We start from the raw sequence: 22,039 nt of genomic DNA, 5'->3' as shown, positions 1-22,039 counted from the left end.
CATCCCTAAATCAATAGGTCTCAAAATGCTCCAGTTGTTGATTCTACATGTGCATATAAATCTAAGAGAGTCAGTGTGTGGTTCAGTAAATGGGAATGGGGGAATAAAACATTTGCCGGATTTACATGTAGACGTTTTGACTGAAATCATTCCGAATGAAGATCTCTGGTCAACTGTTTACATGTGAAATGATTTATTCTGATCTGATGTATACATGTGCACTACATTTAATCGCAACAGCCGTGTGACACGCGCAGATCGATGTAAACATCACATAATTTATCAAGATGGAGGTCAGTCATCTACCTAGCACAGTAATTGCAATTGCATTTATACTTTTATTAAAGCAGAAACTTGATAAAAGCAAGTAGTTAAAAATATTTCCGTTGCAGACCAGCTCTGGTTGGAAACCACATTTTTTAATGCATAAACGATGACGTCATGGCCCATTTATGTCATAACAGAGCATGCGAAGGCATGAGACAGCTCGGCACCATTACGATTCACGGTTTACATGACGAAAATGTACTTCTTAACGGTTTGGCAAAAGGAATATTCCTCCCCCTGTGAATCGAATGAAATTCCATTGGGATTCGGCCTGTTTACGCCGATTGAGGTGTTTATATGGAGCATTTTTATTCGGTTTGGGCTTCTAATCAAATTCTAATCAGAATATAAATCTCCATTTAGGACTGCACAATTAATCAAATTTCAATCGTGATCCCAATTTTGGCTGCGACGATTAAATTCACTTAAGAACAAAGGAGCTCTACCTGTCCTTAATAATTCACTATATTGACGGGGATTTTCACACGAAAAGTTGGTGCTCGAAGCCAATTGTTATCACCTTTTAAGTATAGACTATTTGTTTCCAGTGAGTCGTACCTCTGTTTGTACTCTGTAATAGCGTATTTATTCAGTTAGCTCTTGGAAAAATGTTAATTCTTGGGAAAATGTAATTTTTTTTATGATGAGTTATTTATTCTTAAAGTCTCATTTTGCACTGAAAACTGTTTACATATTGTTTGATGAGAAGTAGTGCAATAAAAATACAGACGTTTTCCCTTGAGGAATAATCGTGATTACAATATTGATCAAAATAATTATGATGAGCATTTTGGCTATAATCATGCAGCTCTAGCTCCATGTAAACCTGACTATAGGGGTACCAGGATGATGAGAAGCGGAAGAGACAAGAGTATAAAAAGTAGTTTGATGTCCTTCATAACACAACCAAATACAAAAAAAGCTTTCAACACTCCTGTCCTAAAAATAGAAAAACAGAAAGTAAAAAAATCCTAGTATTGAAGAAATGTCCAATTTCTGACATCTGCTGAGCTTAACGTACCCAATCTCCATCTCTGAGTCCGTAGGCACACTAGCAAGCCCTGGATCCAGCTGGCAGTGGAAATTGGGCCAGATTGTAATCGATTGCAGAGAACTGCAGTGTTTCCATTAAGCGAAATTAATGGTTGAAAAAAAATGTAAATGTTCGAGAGGGGAAAAGTTGTTCCCCCTTGAGCTGTCACGTGACTTCAAGGTCACTTCACTGCCATTTGAGGAGGAGGGACACTTAAGAGCACAATGAGTCTGAGAGTGGGTTGAAGCACAAGTTAATGAACAGAAAGGCTACTATTATGGGGCATGGGCGTGGTCCATGGAAGGTCCAGAACCACCGACTTCATAGTCCTGCGGGTCCACCGGGTCTGCCCTTGGCACTGGTAGCCTGAAAGCAGCATGAAAAGAATAAATCACAACACTTATTTCTTTAAAATTACAACACATACGCTCCATCGCACAGATATTATGAAATATAATAAACCTTTGTAAGATGAAATCAGCTCCAATCAATCAACACTTCAAGCAGAAAATCATCCATTGGGTCGTTTTTCTATCAGCAGCTTTGTGGCGATGGAGACAAAGTGAAAGCTAAATTGCTGAGACCTGTAGCAATCAGGGGCTGGCTGATAGATTCAATCTCACTGGAGACAGTCCACTCTCATCATAACGTGCTCTAATTGCACAATGTTGAAACATATGAGACACATAATACAGCAGAAGACAAAACGAACGATTCCCACTCAAAAATAAAGTATTTACATAATTGCGTGACAGACAGCATAATCAGTATGATCGCATGGTGTAAGAAAATATACAATTATTGGTGTAGTCTGACTGAAAAGAGTGTTTAAAGAGGCTCAAAGCAGATATCCGTGTTTTGTTTCTCAATACATTTATAAATATGCTTGAAATGCTGAAAACATATGCAAAGACATAACAATAAAGTGCTGAATTGTTGCGATATAGCTTAAGCATCTTTTTCATAATTTGATTTTTTTCAGATTTTGTGTGTGGGGCTAAAACACAGCCCTGTGACATCATGGGGCTTTCTCACGTGTGTTCCCCCCCTATATAAGGACAAAGTGATGTCATTTAGTTTGGCTATGCTGCTCAGTTGTGAGTTACCTGTACTTAGCTTCCATAACAAGGTCCATTTACCACTCCAGTGTGCAGTTAGCAAGGTATGGATGCCTCAATTTACAGAACAACTCGGTGACATTTTTTAAGCGCCCAAAAAATGAGGAAATAAAATGGATTGACTTTTTGAAGATACGCAGATGGTGAGCTTATCAACAGCACCAGCCGACTATATATATATTATACAAATATATTTGTTTTCCACAATATTATGTGTGTACTGTAAATATTGTATTAGTGTTAATTTCTGCCACATAATTAACTGCAGATACTACGACTACTACTGATCAGTGGACAGCCACTGAGCATGTATAACACACTAATGCCAAGTCAGTGTAATCTATATACTTAAAGCTCAAAGTTTGTGTGTCCGTTTTCAAAGAATCGCCCTCCCGCATGCCCCCGAACGCTCCGGCATGGCCCCGCACGCTCCAGCATGTTCCGGCACGTTTTGCACGTTCCTGCACGACTCCAAGGTTTCAAAGCCCTCTTTAAATACCAAACTAATAATACATATCATGACAGGTAATTCTTACTATTACATGCGACCAAGGACATGTAAAAACATGCAGAAACATGTACTATAAGTGGAGGATTATTGCAAAACGTGCAGGAACGTGCAAAAACGTGCAGGAACGTTCAAAAATGTGCAAGAAAATGTTTTTGCTCTAGAAAGTTCTTTGAAAACGGACACACAAAATTTGAGCTTTAAGTATATAGATGTTGGCTAACGTGCTTGAAGCTATTATAATCACAGGCCCTTCTAAAGGTGAGAGAGCATTTCTACCCAGAATACCATTTTATAATGATTTTTTTGCAATGCGTATCAACAAGTCACAAGGTCAGTCTCTGAAAGTTGCTGGATTGGATTTGCGTTCTCCATGTTTTTCTCATGGTCAGTTTTATGTTGGTTGCTCAAGGGTTGGCAGATCTAATGATTTGTGTATACTGGCAGAGAATAAAATGACAAAAAATATTGTCCATCCTGAAGCATCGCAATAAAACCTTGAACTGCTTGATGTGTACTATATTATTGCGTGTGAACTATTCATGAGGTTTGGAGTATTGGGCTTTCCGCAGGAACTTGAGGGTTAAGGCGCCCAGCGCTAGTATCTGAATAAAGCAAGGTTGTCACCAGCATATTTGATTAACCTATCCCTACATCCATGCTTTTATGTTCAGTTCTAATTCCTCTTAGAGCGCTAACATGCGGTCAGTTCTGACCTGATGAAAAGTGGGTGAAAGTGATGATCAAATGGCAAATGTGCCGTAAAAAAGCTTCTCCTCCCTAACAGTGCCAAAAGTTACATCATACACCATTTCACACACACGCACAGATATCCAGAACAAGACCACTGATGACAGAGGAGGCTCATTAGAAGCTCATCATCATGTTTAAGGTTTCTGTGTATGCAGAAGAGCAATGGAATGAAAAAGCAACCTTTACCAAATGACCACTATACTTGAGTTGTGCAAACACAAGGCTTTATAAGTATGCTGTCTCAGTATGATATCTAACCTTGTCATAAACAGTTTGGCTGATGATATGTTGAATCTCCAGACTATAAGCTGTGAAATGTCTCCGACTTGATAATTGGATGCACTTAAGATGCCCAGCGCTTGTGATTTCTTTTTTTTTATTGCACAGCCTTTAATGCAAACTTTTATGACTAGCTTAACTGGCAGAGATTAATGCTATGATTGCCAAAAATCTGTGCAAGACCATGTCTTTAATTTTGTAAGCCATTGTGCGAGAAATTAATACGTTTTTGAGGAATGGTTTCCTTTCACGCAACAAATTGATGGCATCTACACAAACCTGTTGGTTCTATTTTGTGTGGCCACGCGTTTGTGTTAACTGACCTCATCTCCTCTCTCCTCCAAGGACACATTTCCATCATTCATAGTCACTGTCATCATGAAGCAGCTCAACACTGTTCTACCTCCACCACATCAGTTTTTCAACCCATGCTGAGAGCAGGGAGGGGAGAGGGGGCTTTGAGGGAAAAGGAAAAGAAACATTTCTGAAACACCAATGATCATTTTGAGCACTGCTCCCTGGATATTTGTGTTCGTGGAAAGAAAGAGCTGTTTTCTTTCCCTTCTTGCACTTCTCGGGAGAGACCACTTTAATCTCACCACAAGGCATCTCATCCATCCATCCATTTTCTGAGCCGCTTATCCTCACAAGGGTCGCGGGAGTGCTGGAGCCTAACCCAGCTATCATCGAGCAGGAGGCGGGGTAAACCCTGAACTGCTCGCCAGCCAATCGCAGGGCACATAAAAAACAAACAACCATCCGCACTCACATTCACACCTATGGGCAATTTAGAGTCTTCAATGAACCTACCATGCATGTTTTTGGGATGTGGGAGGAAACTGGAGTGCCCGCAGAAAACCCACGCAGGCACGGGGAGAACATGCAAATTCCACACAGGCGGGGCCGGGGATGGAACCCGGGTCCTCAGAACTGTGACGCAGACGCTCTCACCAGTCGTCCACTGTGCCGCCCACGGGGCATCTCATAAAACAGAATTAACTGCATTTCTACAAAATGCAAATACACTTTAATTTCAAAACACTGCAGCATGCAGCAACCCCACAAACACATGCACCTTGGCATTGCTACAAGCGAGCCAGCCAACAGAACTGATGACTGAATGAATGAGTGAATACACCCACATAAAGCAGTTGCTATGGTTTTGCTCATCTCTCGTCAGTGTACATTCAGTGGATTAATAATTCAATAGTGGTGTTTCCATTCAAAACTATTGGCAACAGTCCCACGTGTACTTTCATCAACCACACAAATTTTTACTGATTATTCAAATTGGCTCCAGCATCACACAGGCTACTCAGGCTTTGTTATCGGCGGCACACTAAAGTGTTCAATGCAGCCTAATCCTGTCTGAGATAGTATCCGGGGTAAAATGTTGGCACATATGACACGTTACCTCCAAATGCACATCTTCTTTTCCTTTCGGCTTGTCCCTTTAGATGTCGCCCCAGCGCGTCATCCTTTTCCATGTAAGCCTATCTCCTGCATCCTCCTCTCGAACACCAACTGCCCTCACGTCATCCATCAACCTTCTCTTTGGTCTTCCTCTAGCTCTCTTGCATGGCAGCTCCATCCTCACCATCCTTCTACCAATATACTGACTATTTCTCCTCTGGACGTATCCAAACCATCGAAGTCTGCTCTCTCTAAATATGTCTCCAAAACATCGAACCTCGGCTGTCCCTCTGATGAGCTCATTTCTAATTTTATCTAACCTGGTCACTCCGAGAGCGAACATCAACATCTTCTTTTCCGCCACCTCCAACTCTGCTTCCTGTTGTCTCTTCAGTGCCACTGTCTCTAATCCGTACATCATGGCTGGCCTCACCACTGTTTTATAAACTTTGCCCTTCATCCTAGCAGAGACTCCTCTGTCACACCTGACACCTTCCTCCACCCGTTCCAACCTGCTTGGACCCGTTTCTACACTTCCTGACAACACTCACCATTGCTGTGGACGGTTGACCCCAAGTATTTAAAGTCCCCCACCCTTGCTATCTCTTCTCCCTCACTCTTCCCCCAACACCCCTCTCATTCATGCACATATATTCTGTTTTACTTCGGCTAATCTTCATTCCTCTGCTTTCTAGTGCATGCCTCCATCTTTCTAACAATTCCTCCACCTGGTCCCTGCTTTCACTGCAGATCACAATGTCATCTGCAAACATCATGGTCCACGGGGATTCCAGTCTAACCTCATCTGTCAGCCTATCCATCACCACTGAAAACAGGAAGGGGCTCAGGGCTGATCCCTGATGCAGTCCCACGTCCACCTTAAATTCTTCTGTCACACCGACAGCACACCTCACCGCTGTTCTGCTGCCCCTGTACATGTCCTGTATTATTCTAACATACTTCTCTGCCACTCCAGACTTCCGCATGCAGTACCACAGACCAACTGCCTTTCCATTTTTCATCCTCTTTAATGCCTTTCTAACTCCCCCATACTAATCAGTGCCACTTCCTGGTCCACCACACTTGCCTCTTCTACTCTCCCTTCTCTCTCATTTTCCTCATTCATCAACTCCTTGAAGTATTCTTTCCATCCAGCTAGCACACTGCTGGCACCAGTCAACATATTTCCATCTCTATCCTTAATCACCCTAACCTGCTGCACATCCTTCCCATCTCTATCCCTCTGTCTGGCCAGCCTGTATAGATCCTTTTCTCCTTCTTTAGTGTCAAATCTGCCATACATGTCATCATATGCCTCGTTTGGCCTTTGCCACCTCTACCTTTGTCCTGTGTCACATCTCAATGTATTCATTTCGCCTCTCCTCGGTCCTCTCAGTGTCCCACTTCTTCTTAGCTAACCTTTTTCTTGTATGTTTTCCTGGACTGTGAGATTCCACCACCAAGTCTCCTTCTCTCCTTTCCTGCCAGAAGATACACCAAGTACTCTCCTGCCTGACTCTCTGATCACCTTGGCTGCAGTGGTCCAGTCTTCTGGAAGCTCCTCCCGTCCACCGAGAGGCTGTCTCACCTCTTCCCAAAAAGCTGCACAACACTCATCCTGTCTCAGCTTCCACCACATGGTTCTCTGCTCTGCCTTTGTCTTTCTAATTTTCCTCCCCACCACCAGAGTCATCTTACACACCACCGTCCTATGCTGTCTAGCCACACTCTCCCCTACCCCTACCTTAAAGTCGGTAACCTCCTTCAGATTACATCGTCTGCACAAGATGTAATCCACCTGCGTGCTTCTACCTCCGCTCTTGTAGGTCACCCTATGTTCGTGCCTCTTCCTGGAAAAAAGTGTTCACTACAGCCATTTGCATCCTTGTTGCGAAGTCTATCACCATCTGTCCCTCCAAGTTTCTTTCCTGGATGCTGTACTTACCCAACACTTCTTCATCACCCCTATTTCCTTCACCAACATGTCCATTACAATCTGCACCAATTACGACTCTCTCTCTGTCTGGGATGCTCAGAACTACATCATCTAGCTCCTTCCAGAATTTCTCTTTCACCTCTAGGTCACATCCTACCTGTGGGGCATAGCCACTAATCACATTACACATAACACCCTCAATTTCAAGTTTCAGCCTCATCACTGAATCTGATACTATTTTCACCTCCAAGACATTCTTAGCCAACTCTTCTTTTAAAATAACCCCGACTCCATTTCTCTTCCCATCTACACCATGGTAAAATAATTTAAACACTGCCCCTAAACGTCTATCCTTACTGCCTTTCCACCTGGTCTCCTGGACACACAATATATCAACCTTTTTCCTAATAATCATGTCAACCAACTCCCAAGATTTTCCTGGTATAGTCTCAACATTCAAAGTCCCCACATTCAGTTCTAGGCTCTGTACTTTCTTCTTCTCTTTCTGCCGAAGAACCCGCATTCCACCTCTTCTTCTTCGGCCCACAGTAGCTGAATTTCCAACGGCACCTTGCAGGTTGACGGTGCCGGTGGCGGACCTTGTTAACCCGGGCCTCGACCGATCCGGTATGTAATTCTTTGGATGAACGCTCATATTTGTTTGGCAAAGTTTTAAGCCGGATGCCCTTCCTGACACAACCCTCTGCATTTATCCGGGCTACAGTTTGCACTGGCTTGTGCCCCCCATAGGGCTGTATTACCTACAAATAAACATATGATGGTATAAAAGCATGGCCTCTACCAAATTGAGTTGTTTTATAAAGCCAGTCTTTGGTAAGACTGAGGACACAGATGTAATAACTTATTCATTCTACCCACAGGAAAAAAGGGCCTTGAGAGAAATGGGGTGGTGACAGAAAAAGGACAGAGAGGAGCCTTGACATGCAACAAAATGTCACCAAGTGCTTGATACATTCTGGAATGCAACGTTGAAGCCCTTGCTCTCTCTCGTTCATTTATCTTCCATGCTCTATAATAAAAGATCATTTGGTTGTATGGGTGTGTGTGCGTGCAAATGGGTGTGTCATTCCTGTCACCTGGGTTCTCTGCTTTGATGACTTATTCATGAGCATGAATGCAGTCAATGTATTATTGATCAGGACCGATCATTGCCTTTTCCCCTTGGTGTGACCATGGCCTGAGGATGGGGTGAGATTAGGCAAGGAGATCTGACACAATGGTCATGGAAATGTACAAGTACATAAACAGTCAAAACAGAAATGGCAGATAATTACTCAAACCAGCAACTTGTACTCTTGCGGCACTGCTACTACTGCATGTCCAGAAGAACTGTATTACTAATGTAAGTATTGAGCCACATACAGTATCACATACACTGTACTCTGATGGAGGGTATTCAAAAGACCATTCCATCAAGGTTTCTTTGCAAACTAGTGCTGCCAGGTGCATATTACAGAGTTTTCTCATCTTCTCATATTACAACCCCAATTCCAATGAAGTTGGGACGTTGTGTTAAACATAAATAAAACAGAATACAATGATTTGCAAATCATGTTCAACCTATATTTAATTGAATACACAACAAAGACAAGATATTTAATGTTCAAACTGATCAACTTTATTGTTTTTAGCAAATAATCATTAACTTGTAATTTTATGGCTGCAACACGTTCCAAAAAAGCTGGGACAGGTGGCAAAAAAGACTGAGAAAGTTGAGGAATGCTCATCAAACACCTGTTTGCTCAGTCATTCACAAGCAGAGATGGGGCGAGGTTCACCTCTTTGTGAACAAGTGCGAGAGAAAATAGTCAAACAGTTTAAGGACAATATTCCTCAATGTACAATTGCAAGGAATTTAGGAATTTCATCATCTACGGTTCATAATATCAAAAGGTTCAGAGAATCTGGAGAAATCACTGCATGTAAGCGGCAAGGCCGAAAACCAACATTGAACGCCCGTGACCTTCGATCCCTCAGGCGGCACTGCATCAAAAACCGACATCAATGTGTAAAGGATATCACCACATGGGCTCAGCAACACTTCAGAAAACCAATGTCAGTAAATACAGTTTGGCGCTACATCCGTAAGTGCAACTTGAAACTCTACTATGCAAAGCAAAAGCCATTTATCAACAACACCCAGAAACGCCGCCGGCTTCTCTTGGCCCGAGCTCATCTAAGATGGACTGATGCAAAGTGGAAAAGTGTTCTGTGGCCCGACGAGTCCACATTTCAAATTGTTTTTGGGAATTGTGGATGTCGTGTCCTCCGGGCCAAAGAGGAAAAGAAGCATCCGGACTGTTATGGACGCAAAGTTCAAAAGCCAGCATCTGTGATGGTATGGGGCTGTGTTAGTGCCAATGGCATGGGTAATTTACACATGTGTGAAGACACCATTAATACTGAAAGGTACATACAGGTTTTGGAGAAACATATGCTGCATTGCGGTAGAAAATGGATGGATGGATGGATTAAAATGCATGAGAATGTTCTCTATTTTGAACATTAATTTGTAACAGTGTGATTTTTGTAATGTTTTATTTTAAAATGTCAGCGGAATTATTAATTATTTAGAAAGCTAAGAATTGTCAGCTAAGATTAATCTGTGAGCCCGAGGCAGTCCTCAAAAGAGCCACAGGTTCCCTAACCTTGCTCTAGAAACACTCCTATTTCTGTGGCACTTGATCCAGTCTCATTGCCATATGAATCATACTGCAGTAGCTTGGATATGACGGGTAGTGTGTGTGTGTGGGTGGGTGTGTGTGTGTGTCAAGAGAGAAGCCGAAGAGCTACAGTGCATATAAATAGTCTACACACCCCTGTTAAAAATGCCAGACTTTTGTGATGTAAAAAAAAAATGAGACAGAGATAAATCATTTAAAAATGTTTTCCACCACCACCGTGACCTTTAATCCGTACAAATCAATTCAATAAAAAAACCAAACATATTTGAGTGGGTAGCAATAATAAACAACTGAAATAATGTTACAAAAGTCAGCGCACCTTATATGAGGGATGTGGCTGTGTTCAGACATAAACAATTACATCTAACATGTTAAATGGGAGTTAGTACACACTAGCCACCAGTTAAAGTGCCTTTTTTCTTTAACCCCAAATAAAGTTGAGTTGTTTTAGCAGGCTGCATTTTAATTTTTTTTTTTGCTTTCTAGCAGAATCCTAAAGGTTTTGTGTAAACACTGACCGCTATTTCAAAGTTGAAACTGTTCATATTCCCTCCACCTTGTCAAAGGACCAGTTCTTTAAAAAATAAAAGTAAAATAGCACGCTGGTGCCAGCATCATACTTTGGGGCTGTTTAGTTTTAGCTAGAACTGGGGGATTTGACAGGGTGGAGGGAATATGAATAGTTTGAAATATTCAAGTCAACTATATTTGTATAGCACTTAATCACAAAAGAGACTTAAAGGGCTTCACAGAAAAGCAGTCAGTGTTTGTACAAAACCCTTAGGCTTCTCCTATCAAAGGAAAATCAAAGGAAAAGCGTACGAGAACAACTAAACTTCATTTGGGGTTAATCAAAGGCACTTTAAATGGTGGCAGGTGTGTAATGACTCTCATTTAAAATGAGTTTGAATGTGATTGGTTGATTCTGAACACAGTCATATAACAGTGGGTGTGCGCAGTTCTTTAACCCCATTATTTAAGTTGTTTATTTACTTCGCCTCTAAATTGAGTTGTACAGGTTATAGGCCACATTGATGGTGGAAAAGGTTTTGAAATACTTTGTCTAATTTTTTTTATATCACAAAATCTATCATTTGAACAGGGCCATGTAGACTTTTTACATCCACTGTAGGGAGAAGGTTATATGAGGTTGATTAAGCAAATATGGGTTCCATGAGAACCAGGTTGTGTATACTGCACTACAGTAGTGGCAATCACCCAGAGGGAAAAATAAATACTGCCATTTGCATTTACAAACAGTTGGGATACCGTCTACTGTATGTATATTCCATCATACAAGGTGACGGGGGAGTTCTCAAGCCCCAGGGGCTATGAGGTTTGGTCTAATGAGAGAAAATCCTTAATGGTTATTGACAAAGCCCACAAGGACGAGTCGTATCATTTTTCTTGAGTGAAGCACCACACTCTGCAACAATTTAATGAAGTAAAACCCATCACTTCTCCTGGGTGATTCAACATAATAGTTTTGCAGCAACCATAGAAAATTTTATCAAACCAAAGAGGTGACAGAAAATGAACTATAAATTGTGTGGGTGGGGTGAATATAAACTACCACATATATAAAAAAAATAAAAATAATAATAAATAAATAAATAAATAGTGGACCGTAATGTGAACACTACTGAACGCCTCTGATTTTCCCAACACCTCGCTACAATGATCATACCAGCCATAATTTGAGCTCGATATTGTTTGTATCCTAATGACAAGAAATGTCAGGGGAGAAACAACCTTAGCCGGGAAAAAAAGGTACATTGAAGTGAAGGGCGATTTAAAGCATGGAAAAGCATTTTGCATGAAACAGACGAGTGGTTAGGTCCTGTAATGTCAGGAAATAACTGTGTTGATGATGAGACGAGGAAAAAATGTAGAGAATGTTGAAGATCCCATATGGAATGTCCATCACAGTTTGGCTTCTATAGTTTCCTTACACAGAGGTCATAACGATTAAAGATTGCAGCATTGCAGCACAAAAGATAGCACAAGGTTTCTGCACCAACATCAATCGCATTGTAGTCAGACGTTAAACAGTTTGTTCTTTCAATATACTCTCTCAAATGGCGGTCTCTACTCTCTTCATTTTAATCGGTATCATCCATTGGAAAAAATAAAATAAAATGCTGCACAGCAAATAGGGTAGCTGCGAAAAAAAATCACGAAAACAACAACAAAAATTAGGAAAGGTGAGGAAAATACTTATGAAATATGAAAGGGACATTAAGGCTGGGAGATATGGTCTGAAATTCATATCATGGTATAAATTTAATTAATTCACACTAAACTTAAGTGTAATAACTATAATGGAAGTATTTCAGAATCAGCTATATCGTCTCCTAATTAAGCTAAACTGATTTTTTTTTAAAAACCAGAAAAACAAAGATGTAATGTAATTTTTAAGAACACATTGTGCAGATTCACAAGGTCAAAATTAAACTCAGCACTCTATGGTGCAACATAGTGCAACCAAACAAATAATATTGCTGGTGTTATAAATATTTAACATACTATATATTCATATACTTTTGACCTTACAGGCTCCTCCCCCTGGCTAATGTATGCGATTCATTTCCAGTTTTCAGACATCTATGCAAACTATGTGGCTGTTGTATTATTTTCTCTTTGGAAATAATTTACCTGATAATTTGTTGTTCATATTTGCTTGCACTCGACTGTGACGGGGTTTCATCCAGACTTCCATTACAGGGTCGATATGCAGTTTTCAAACTGCTAGCAATATTTGAATGCAGCCTCATTTCAGTAACTCGACTACATAATGCAACATAACTGGGATAACACATAAATCAAAGTTTATCCCTGTCACTAAAACAAGTTGAGGAACTGACCCAAAATGTGAAATGTCAATTAGCGAGGAACAAAGGCATAATACAATACTGAAGTAATATAATACAGTAGTTTAATTAAGTTCAAGGGTGTACACCTCAGACGAACTCATGGTTTCAGTGATTTCTACCACAGAGGCTTGCTCTTGGTCCATTCATATTTCTATCCCAACAGCGCATTACATCATCATGGTCATACGCTCAGATACTTCCCTTTAATGTTCTTTTTTTTTGCTATTCCCTTCAATTAATTCTGTTCTTGATTTACACGTTATCTAAATCATCCTGAGGCAAATGATAACTGATCTCAATAAAACCTGCATCAAGAAATGTTTAGGTCCTCTAGCGATCACCAATGGCGATCTGAAAAGGCCTAAATTCCATAGAAACCCTTAATTTTAACAATCAAATATTCCTGCAGCTAATCCCTCAGATCACAAATGGCCCTCTGAAAAGGGCTTAAATCCAAAGAAATTATTTCATTTTAACATAAATCCTAAACTATTCTTTCTTCTGATCCCCCAGATTCCATTGTTCATTTATAGCTGACACAACAATACGGGTTTAGGATTACTTTGAAAAATCTTTGACACGCATTATAATATCCTGTAACATCAGTTAAGACTACTCTGCCAAAAGAAAACTGTCTTTTCTGGGATGGACTCCAGCAGTGGAAACGTACCATGCGGTCAGAAGAATCAATAATTCAGGTCATTCTGACAAAGGACCAAAGTTTAAGATTATTTTTAATACTGGTAAACCAAGTCCAGAAATTGGCCCGTCACAGAAATGGTAACATAATGGTAAGAAAAAGAGCTGAGACAGGACATACTGGAAAACAACTAATAATAATATTAAATACAGGCGGCACGGTGGACGACTGGTTAGAGCGTCAGCCTCACAGTTCTGAGGTGCGGGGTTCAATCCCCGGCCCCGCCTGTGTGGAGTTTGCATGTTCTCCCCGTGCCTGCGTGGGTTTTCTCCGGGCACTCCGGTTTCCTCCCACATCCCAAAAACATGCATGCATTGGAGACTCTAAATTGCCCGTAGGTGTGAATGTGAGTGCGAATGGTTGTTTGTTTGTATGTGCCCTGCGATTGGCTGGCAACCAGTTCAGGGTGTACCCCGCCTCCTGCCCGATGACAGCTGGGATAGGCTCCAGCACGCCCGCGACCCTAGTAAGGAGAAGCGGCTCAGAAAATGGATGGATGGATGGATATTAAATACAGTTTTGATTATAGCGAGCTCATGACAAAGGACAAGGCTCAAAATACCGCACATATCTTAATCCTACTCATATTTTATTGACTACTTAAATATTTCCAAATTCAGGTAATCAGACCATGTTCACATGCCATTGAAGTAATCTGAAAACAGCCTTATTGTGAACACGGCTGACAGACTGAAGAGACAACTCATAAACCAAGTGTAACTAAGCTTGCTTTATGAGCATTTAACTCCAAATGTCATTTAAATGTGAGGCATTTAGTGGTGATTTGTCAACTTTAGTCTCCAGAAAAGTAGAGTATGAGTAAGACACAAAATATTCATTAAAATTTGTAATTTTCAATAACATCAGTGAGAAGTTATCACTCCACACCATATTTTTTTGCAGTGGGATAGCTGGAGGTCAATGTAAAAATGGAGACCAAGCAGCAAGTTTTTGTGAGTGTTTTCAAACCACTGACACACATAATTTGGTTGTCTTTAGTAACGCTAAAATACCCAAGAACCAGGCCAGGTATCGTCTTTTATTCCACTTTTAGTTGTTTAAATTAAATCAAATTAAATTTGCATTCAGATCAATTGTTCGATAAAAAGATTTTCCTATCAAAACATTTTTTCAAAGTTTATTTTTTTTACTGTGTTGGTGGTGGCCGTCTCTGACAAAACTACCACATGAAAAGGACGGTGGGTGACCGCATATCTGAGTTCATCACCGGCAAAGGCACCTGTTTAGACATCCAAATAAGATTAGCACTGATGTTACGGAAAAATATAATGTAGCCCAGATTGGTGTATACTTGTATGATAACTATGAAGGAGGACACGGGAAAGAATGTACAAATATTTTGAGTGAGCTGATTTTTGTAGAGAATTTTCTTTTAATAAAATGAGTTCTTGTACTGAATGTTGGTTTGCGGTTCAGCGGTTTTGTGCCATCTTTGTGGATATTTATACTTGCATTTGAGCATGAAATATATTAAGATACTGTGATGTGCATTGGTTCAATTTAAAAAAAAAACTAACAAAAAATAAAACACACACATGCACATATTTTGCCCATATCTAAAACAGCAATTTGTCATACATCTGGTTGGGAAGTGCGGGGTCCTATGTGACCCCATGGTAGCACCGACAAAACATTGTGGCCCCCTCATTTAAGTTTCCCATTCCTGTGCTAAACAATTTTATTTCATAGAAAATGCAAGAGATGAAGACTAGAATAAAAAATTAAAAACAATGTTTAAAATGTCTGTATATACATAAAATAAATCAACTGCCTTTTTTCAATTTTTAATCACATTTTCTTGAAGTTTGTGGATACAGCACGGATATCATCCGAATCAGAATCATCTTTATTTGCCAAGCATGTCCAAAAAAACACACAAGCAATTTGTCTCATTAAGATTAACTCACAGATATGATTTCTTAATGCTTGCAGATTTCATAGGGAAACAAAAGTGGAAGCCAAAAAGAGAGTCTACATTCACATGATCCCTATTTTTAGCTGGCTGAGTAATAAACAATGACAGTCTGCTCCTGTCAAGCTCACTGCTCTAGTCCTACTGCTCAGCGGGACATTCTGCTCCTGAAAAACAATACAACACCCTGTGGTGTTTCCAGGCTGTTATAGAGACTTAATCAGCTCATGGAGAAAGTGAAGAGACAGGGCAAAACAAAAAGGCAATGCATCATGGCAGGGACAAAGCACTAGCGGCTGTTTAATATGACCCTTCGTGTGTTCTGAAGCTTACTCGTTGCAGCAAAATGCAACTACAGAATAAACAAATATCATCCACCAAATGCTTTTACATGATATTGTGTGGTAAGGAAGGGCAACGCTAACGACTCCATCAAACGATCGCGTGCAGCCAACTATGTTCATGATGCATGTATTATCCCGAGGATACCTGCATATAGACTGAGCAGCTGGGGGGAAAGGTCAGCGATGCAGAATGAAAGACTGAGCTGATGCTTGGGGATCACACAGGTTTCTGTACAGCAGCAGGTGTGAGGAGTTGGATAATTATGTTAGCGCAAAATGAATGGATTCCCAAGGCATTTAAACATGGATGCCTACTGTTAATCAGAAAGCGGAATTAATGCAGAGACATTATGATAACGCCATTTGACCTCAATCTCATTTGGTAATTCAACAATTCTTGGGCCCACAGGGACAACAGAGAGATTATTGAAGAACTGCAGCACTCAAACCAATCTGGGTCAAAATATGCATATTGAACATTAAATATTTTTGCTAAGTGTCCTCAGCAAATTCTGCATTGAACAGATGCTTCAGGCATAATTGTAGATACAAATTGGAAAAAAAAATTGTTAGGTTTCAATTCAAATCGGTCGGTTTCCTTTCATGGACACACTACTTTTAAATTAAGCACTTTGGAAATGTCTTTGTACTGTAAGTGTCAAGTGTTAGCCCTAGTTATATATTCCATAATCACCAATAAATCATCTGACAATTCAGCCAAATCACTGTGCCTGAACCTGTTTATGTATAACAGTAAAGTCTTTTGTGCAGTACGTTCCACTTTGTGTCAGTCAGTTCAGATAAAGACAATTAGAAATTGTCATGGAATATTGTGGATTTGAGCTTTTGTTGTCATAAGCTCTGACCTATTAATGCATGAAATGCACTACTTCTGAAGCTAAAGTGACAATGGACAGTGATACCTCTAAGGTTGAACACAGTCACTTACTCAATTAGTATTCAGAAACAAATACATGTACTTACCTTAGAGAATCTTTAACTATTAATAACAGACCTGTGTAAAATATATTAACCAGCGTTGATAACAAAAATAAAACCCCAAACAATTAAACACTCAGCCTTATCTTTAATGATGAATGATAAAGTTGTAATGCTAAGAATCACAAATACCATAATGACATGGTGACCTGGGGCCTCATGTACAAAGACTTGCATGGATTTCCTCCTAAAACATGGCGTACGTTCAAATCCAGAAAACGTCGTAGGCACAAAAATATTCAGATGTATGACACTCTGCGTACTCATGAATCCAAGCACATTTCCTTCGTACATTCCAATCAACGTGGAAATGAACGCACGTTGGAGTAGCCGACTCCTCCCTGTCCACGTCCACATTTGAATATGCAAATCATGTTTAAATGAACCCTGCACCTGAGATGCCGATCTCTGCATGATCAGAAAAAAAGGAAAATGAGCAAGGTAATGAAGAGAAATTATTTTTTGGAATGTGAAGTTGTTCAATGAAGTGGAGGCAAGCAAGAAAATCCTCCTTGGCACGCTGTCCTACGGCGTTAACAACACGCGAAAGGGGAGCGAATGGGACAGCGCGTGTGCGGCTGTCAATGCTGTGGAGACGGAATAGCGTGCACACGCTGAACTAAAAAAGAAGTGGTCAGACATTAAGGTGGATGTGAAGCGGAGGACAGCTGCCCACCGCCAAAGTGTGGTGAAAAAAGGTGGAAGAACCGGCGCGGAGGGCCTCACCCCGTTCGAGGAGAGAATCGCTGCGATCATGGGTGACGCTGCTCTCTCAGGGGTGATGGGAGGACATGTGGCTGACTATGATCACCCCACAAGGTTAATACCATGTATTTTTAGAACTCATAACAAATGTGTTCATACAGTAACCTACACTCAGCCCTGTGAGATAAAGCTTCACGCGTAAATGTTGTATGTGTGGTATTTGTAATAAATCTTTTGAGTTCAAATAGAAGCACATCAGCATATCAAAGAAGATATCAAAAACTTTGACTCCTTTTTGATGACTCAATTTATTATTTTAATACACAGAAAAGGACACGCATACTGACAAAAAAAAAATCATGTTTTTTTTTAGGCGAAGAGGGGTAAATTATGTCAATTTAAACACATTTTAATCATGTGCAACCGATGTACATGTTCAAATGAAGTAAATTCAAAGGACTCTTTTTTCAGTGCATGTGCTGGAGTCACAAAGCGATTGTGAGGGCAATAGGTGGCATAAATGATCGCCTCGTTCAATAAATAGGTGTCCTCGCAAATATCAGTGGTTCATTAAATACACTGGTTAACAAATGAATTCTCAGTCTTTGCCTCAATTGCATTGTTGAAATCAAATGTTGCCGGGCATGAATTGTTCATCAGTGCTAATTATTCATGTCTCTTTTGTGCAGATTTATGAGAACAGTTTCCCAGCATCACCTCTAAGTGTCGCCAAAGCACCAAAAGCTGCAGAAACGTTCGTACGCCAGCCATGCAGTTGGCGTGAGGCACCGCACATTTCCATGGTCATGTCACTCTTGACACATCTGAACTTTGCAGTGAAAAAGAACGGACGCCACGTTTTTGTGCGTACGCACCTTTTGTACATGAGGCCCCTGGAGTCTGATTAACTTGAATGGGAGTAAGCTTTATTCTCTTATCTTTGGAGTAGATTCTTCTTCTCTTAAAAGTGACGTCATGCATTATTTAGTTATTTTTTTAATTTTTTTATTTAAAACACAGGTGTTTTATGAAAAGGTCTCTGACATTATTTCAAAGTACACAAAGGATAAAGAATTATTGAACACTTAACATCCCCCACCATACAGTGGTTGAAATCACTCAGTTGTGTGTGTGCGTGTGTTGGGTTGGTTGTGGGGGATTAATGCATCTCTCATGCATATGAGCTACAGCTTCCCCCTATGTGCTGCTGGGCCAATGCCATGTACTATTGTCTTTCCATGATAACGGGGATTCAGCATTGCGACCCAGCAAGTGCCACTGCCAGACAGACAGCGAAGAAAAAAATTGCATGCCCATGCATGCAGCTTACGCACAAACAGAAATACTGCCCGCCCATAAGTAAACAACTTTACCCAAACATAGGATTCTTTGCCCCAGTAAGCTGCCAAGTCATACAGCTTGTGTAACTTACTATCGGGGGGGATGCCATGTAAATTATGCCCACTGTTACGTCACATTCAGCTAAATTCATAACAGCTTACTTACAAATATTTGAAAACTGGCAGCTCACAGATGATTGATTGACTGATTAATTTCACACTTGATAAGTGGTAGGCACTCCAGAGATCCAACTATACGTACACAAGTACCTCAAATTCATTTGTTTTTCCCTTCGAAAGGCTGAGAAACTCAGAAGTGAATCCTTTGATGACAATCACAACTCCTTAAACATGGATCTGACTTATTTATTAAGCAGAGCGAACATGACATTATTCTTGTTTCACTGGTTGTCCTTCCTTCGATCAATTTAGGCCTGTGATTCTTAACCATGGTGAAAGGACCGGGATAACTTTGGATTCCTTGCAGCTCTGGCTGACTATGCTAACAAAATAATTTATCTATTGTTATATTACAAAACAAAATAAATTCCATACAATGACAGTGTGATTGTAGAGAGTTTTAACTAAAGCATTCTGATACAAATAATAATTTTCCTAGTAATCAGTTTTTACAGTTATGTACTGTATTACAAAAGAACCACCGAAGAACATATTCACTCCCTTTTACTCCCTGAGCTCATCTCGCATTCTCATGCAGCTGCGACGTGCCTGCCATGAATGGCGGCCATGGCTACACTGAATCACCTGCCAAATACAGTGTTTATCTGCCGACATATGAAGGCTCGTACAGTATAGTGTGTTTAGACGGGTTTTTGCTGGTAGTCCCTAACAAAACCTGGCACTCTTGAATGAAAATGAACTTTCGTTCAAAAACCGTTTTATACCAGAATGAGCATGTTCTCAATTACGTTCAGAAATGAACTAAGTTCAGTTCACGCTCGCACAAAACATGAATTAGTTCATGAACTTTAGTTCATTGAACTCGTTGAGGTACAACACTGCATTCTACAGTATTTATTTTAACCACACCGATAAAAATAAGGTAATTCAACTGAACGAATGTGGCTGGAATGGATTAATTGCATTTCAATTCATTTCAACAGGAAACATTATCTCGATTTGTGAATGTTGCGGGTTGCAAACAGGGTCAAGGGACGACTTAAATTTGTAACCCCAGGTTCTACTGTATCGTTTTAAAGAGTCATGTAAACAAGGCATAATATTTTAAACAAATAAACAATCATCGGCAGTGACTGGCAATTTTATTATTTGAAGTACTTCATTGTAACACTTATGTTATGGTACAGTTATGGTTCTCACCAACTTAATTTTCTAAGAATTTTCTGTTCTTGTTAGTCTGAAATTGCTGCCCAGAGGGGTATTCAAGATTGTTTCCAACCCCCTAGCAGCTACTCATCGCAGAAGCCTGAGGCACAAGTTGCACTTATTGTACTTCATTATGCAACTCCCTGGTCAGGTAATCAATGACTTTTGCAAGTACAGCAAAATCTGTTGTTATACAGTATTTTTAAAGCAAGCAATGGGACTTAAATTGAAAATTCTGTAGTATTGAATACTCCTTTGAAGTTTGAATTTCATGCCCAAACGAGAGAGAAGTTAGATCAAATACACTGAAGAGATAAAGCTTTATCTGTTCTTCTGAGAGCACACAGCTTCAGCTTCCACTCTTCATTTTACTTTTGACTTATATTCAGACTTTCCCAGCTTCCATTGTGTGATATGACCTTGGCAGATTGTATCTTACGTATATAGTGGCTTTCCAATCGCCTGTGACTCTTAAATATTTCTCCCGAGCCTATCCTCTCAACCTTTTTATTATTCCACCACAAGGCACCATCTTTTCAGGGTTACTTTGAGAGCCCTTTTTAGGCTGACGTGACTACTGAACTGCCTTTGTCACAGGGCCAAACAACCATTATGAGGGCCGACAGGTCATAGCAGTGCCTAAACACTTGGCAAGCTGGCAGCCCTGCCCTCTGTTGCCTCCTTCTCAAACAGTAGACCGCCGGCACCATCTTAATCAGCAAAATAACCAGGTTGCCCGACATGTTACCACAGAAACTGGATTGTGCTGGAGGGGCTTTTAAATTAAAATGCTGTTCACCCCCTGTTGAGAAATGATACAGACTCCTCCTCTTTCTGGACCCTCCTCAGTAGTGGAGGGACATCAGAGACACATATGGGGAGGAGAACGAAAAGAAGAAAAAGTGCTGTGAAACAGAGCTTGATAACAGACTGCCTATTAGGCAAAGCCTTCTGTCGTATCAAAAATAGCCCATCCATCCATCCATTTTCTGAGCTGCTTCTCCTCACTAGGGTCGCGGGTGTGCTGGAGCCTATCCCAGCTATCCCTTCACATCCAAATCCTGTCATCCAAGCCATCAGCGAGAAGGACACTCAAGACAGATGATCTTAACAACACAAGAGCTCCACATTTTAACAACTCAAAACTTATTGATAAATGAATCATTGGCACACCCATTCCTCCTCTCTGCCAGTGTTAAACACACTGTGAAGTAAATGACTTTCTCTGCATAATACTTTTTCTACTACAACCAACTGAAATATATAACAACTATTCAGCAACAAAACCAACATAAACTGAAAAGTAACACAGTAAACCCTCGCTATATAGCGGTTCACTTATTGCGGATTCAGTGCATCGCAAATGTTTTTCATGATCAGTATAGTACAGTTACTCACCCGCACATCTCTGGCTCAGTTAGCATTACTGGCTCTTTGCCTATAATGTGGCAGCAATGACTCACAAGTTGACAAATGGGCTCTTTAACTATGCAGGGAAAGAAACTTTACTAAGCAATTTCGAGTCACATATTTGGTAAATCACCAAGTTGCTTTAATAATACCGTGACACATGACCAGTATGCCACAAGTTAAACATGAGCCACAGTGAGCGTTTCATGAAATAAATTCACAAAAAACAACCTAGCCCGACGTACAGTATACTGTAGCTAACGTACACACTCATTACAATATGAAACTGGTCGGGCCAGCAATATGGAACACATGC

General features: G+C 40.4%; 1 protein-coding gene across 2 annotated transcripts in view; it reads right to left on the bottom strand.

Moving 5' to 3' along the window:
* Positions 1-398: 398 nt before the first annotated feature.
* trim44 (tripartite motif containing 44) overlaps positions 399-22,039 on the bottom strand; it is a 105,151-nt gene continuing 83,510 nt past the window's right edge. For both annotated transcript variants that reach the window (XM_061773497.1, XM_061773498.1), the window contains exon 6: positions 399-1,726. In XM_061773497.1, coding sequence (XP_061629481.1) covers positions 1,636-1,726 — 91 coding nt within the window. In that variant the 3' untranslated portion in view covers positions 399-1,635. The remainder of the gene's footprint in view (positions 1,727-22,039) is intronic.

The sequence above is a fragment of the Phyllopteryx taeniolatus genome, chromosome 5 (assembly GCF_024500385.1).
Source record: "Phyllopteryx taeniolatus isolate TA_2022b chromosome 5, UOR_Ptae_1.2, whole genome shotgun sequence".
NCBI classification, from domain to species: Eukaryota; Metazoa; Chordata; class Actinopteri; order Syngnathiformes; family Syngnathidae; genus Phyllopteryx; species Phyllopteryx taeniolatus.
This window is presented reverse-complemented; position numbering and strand designations above follow the sequence as displayed.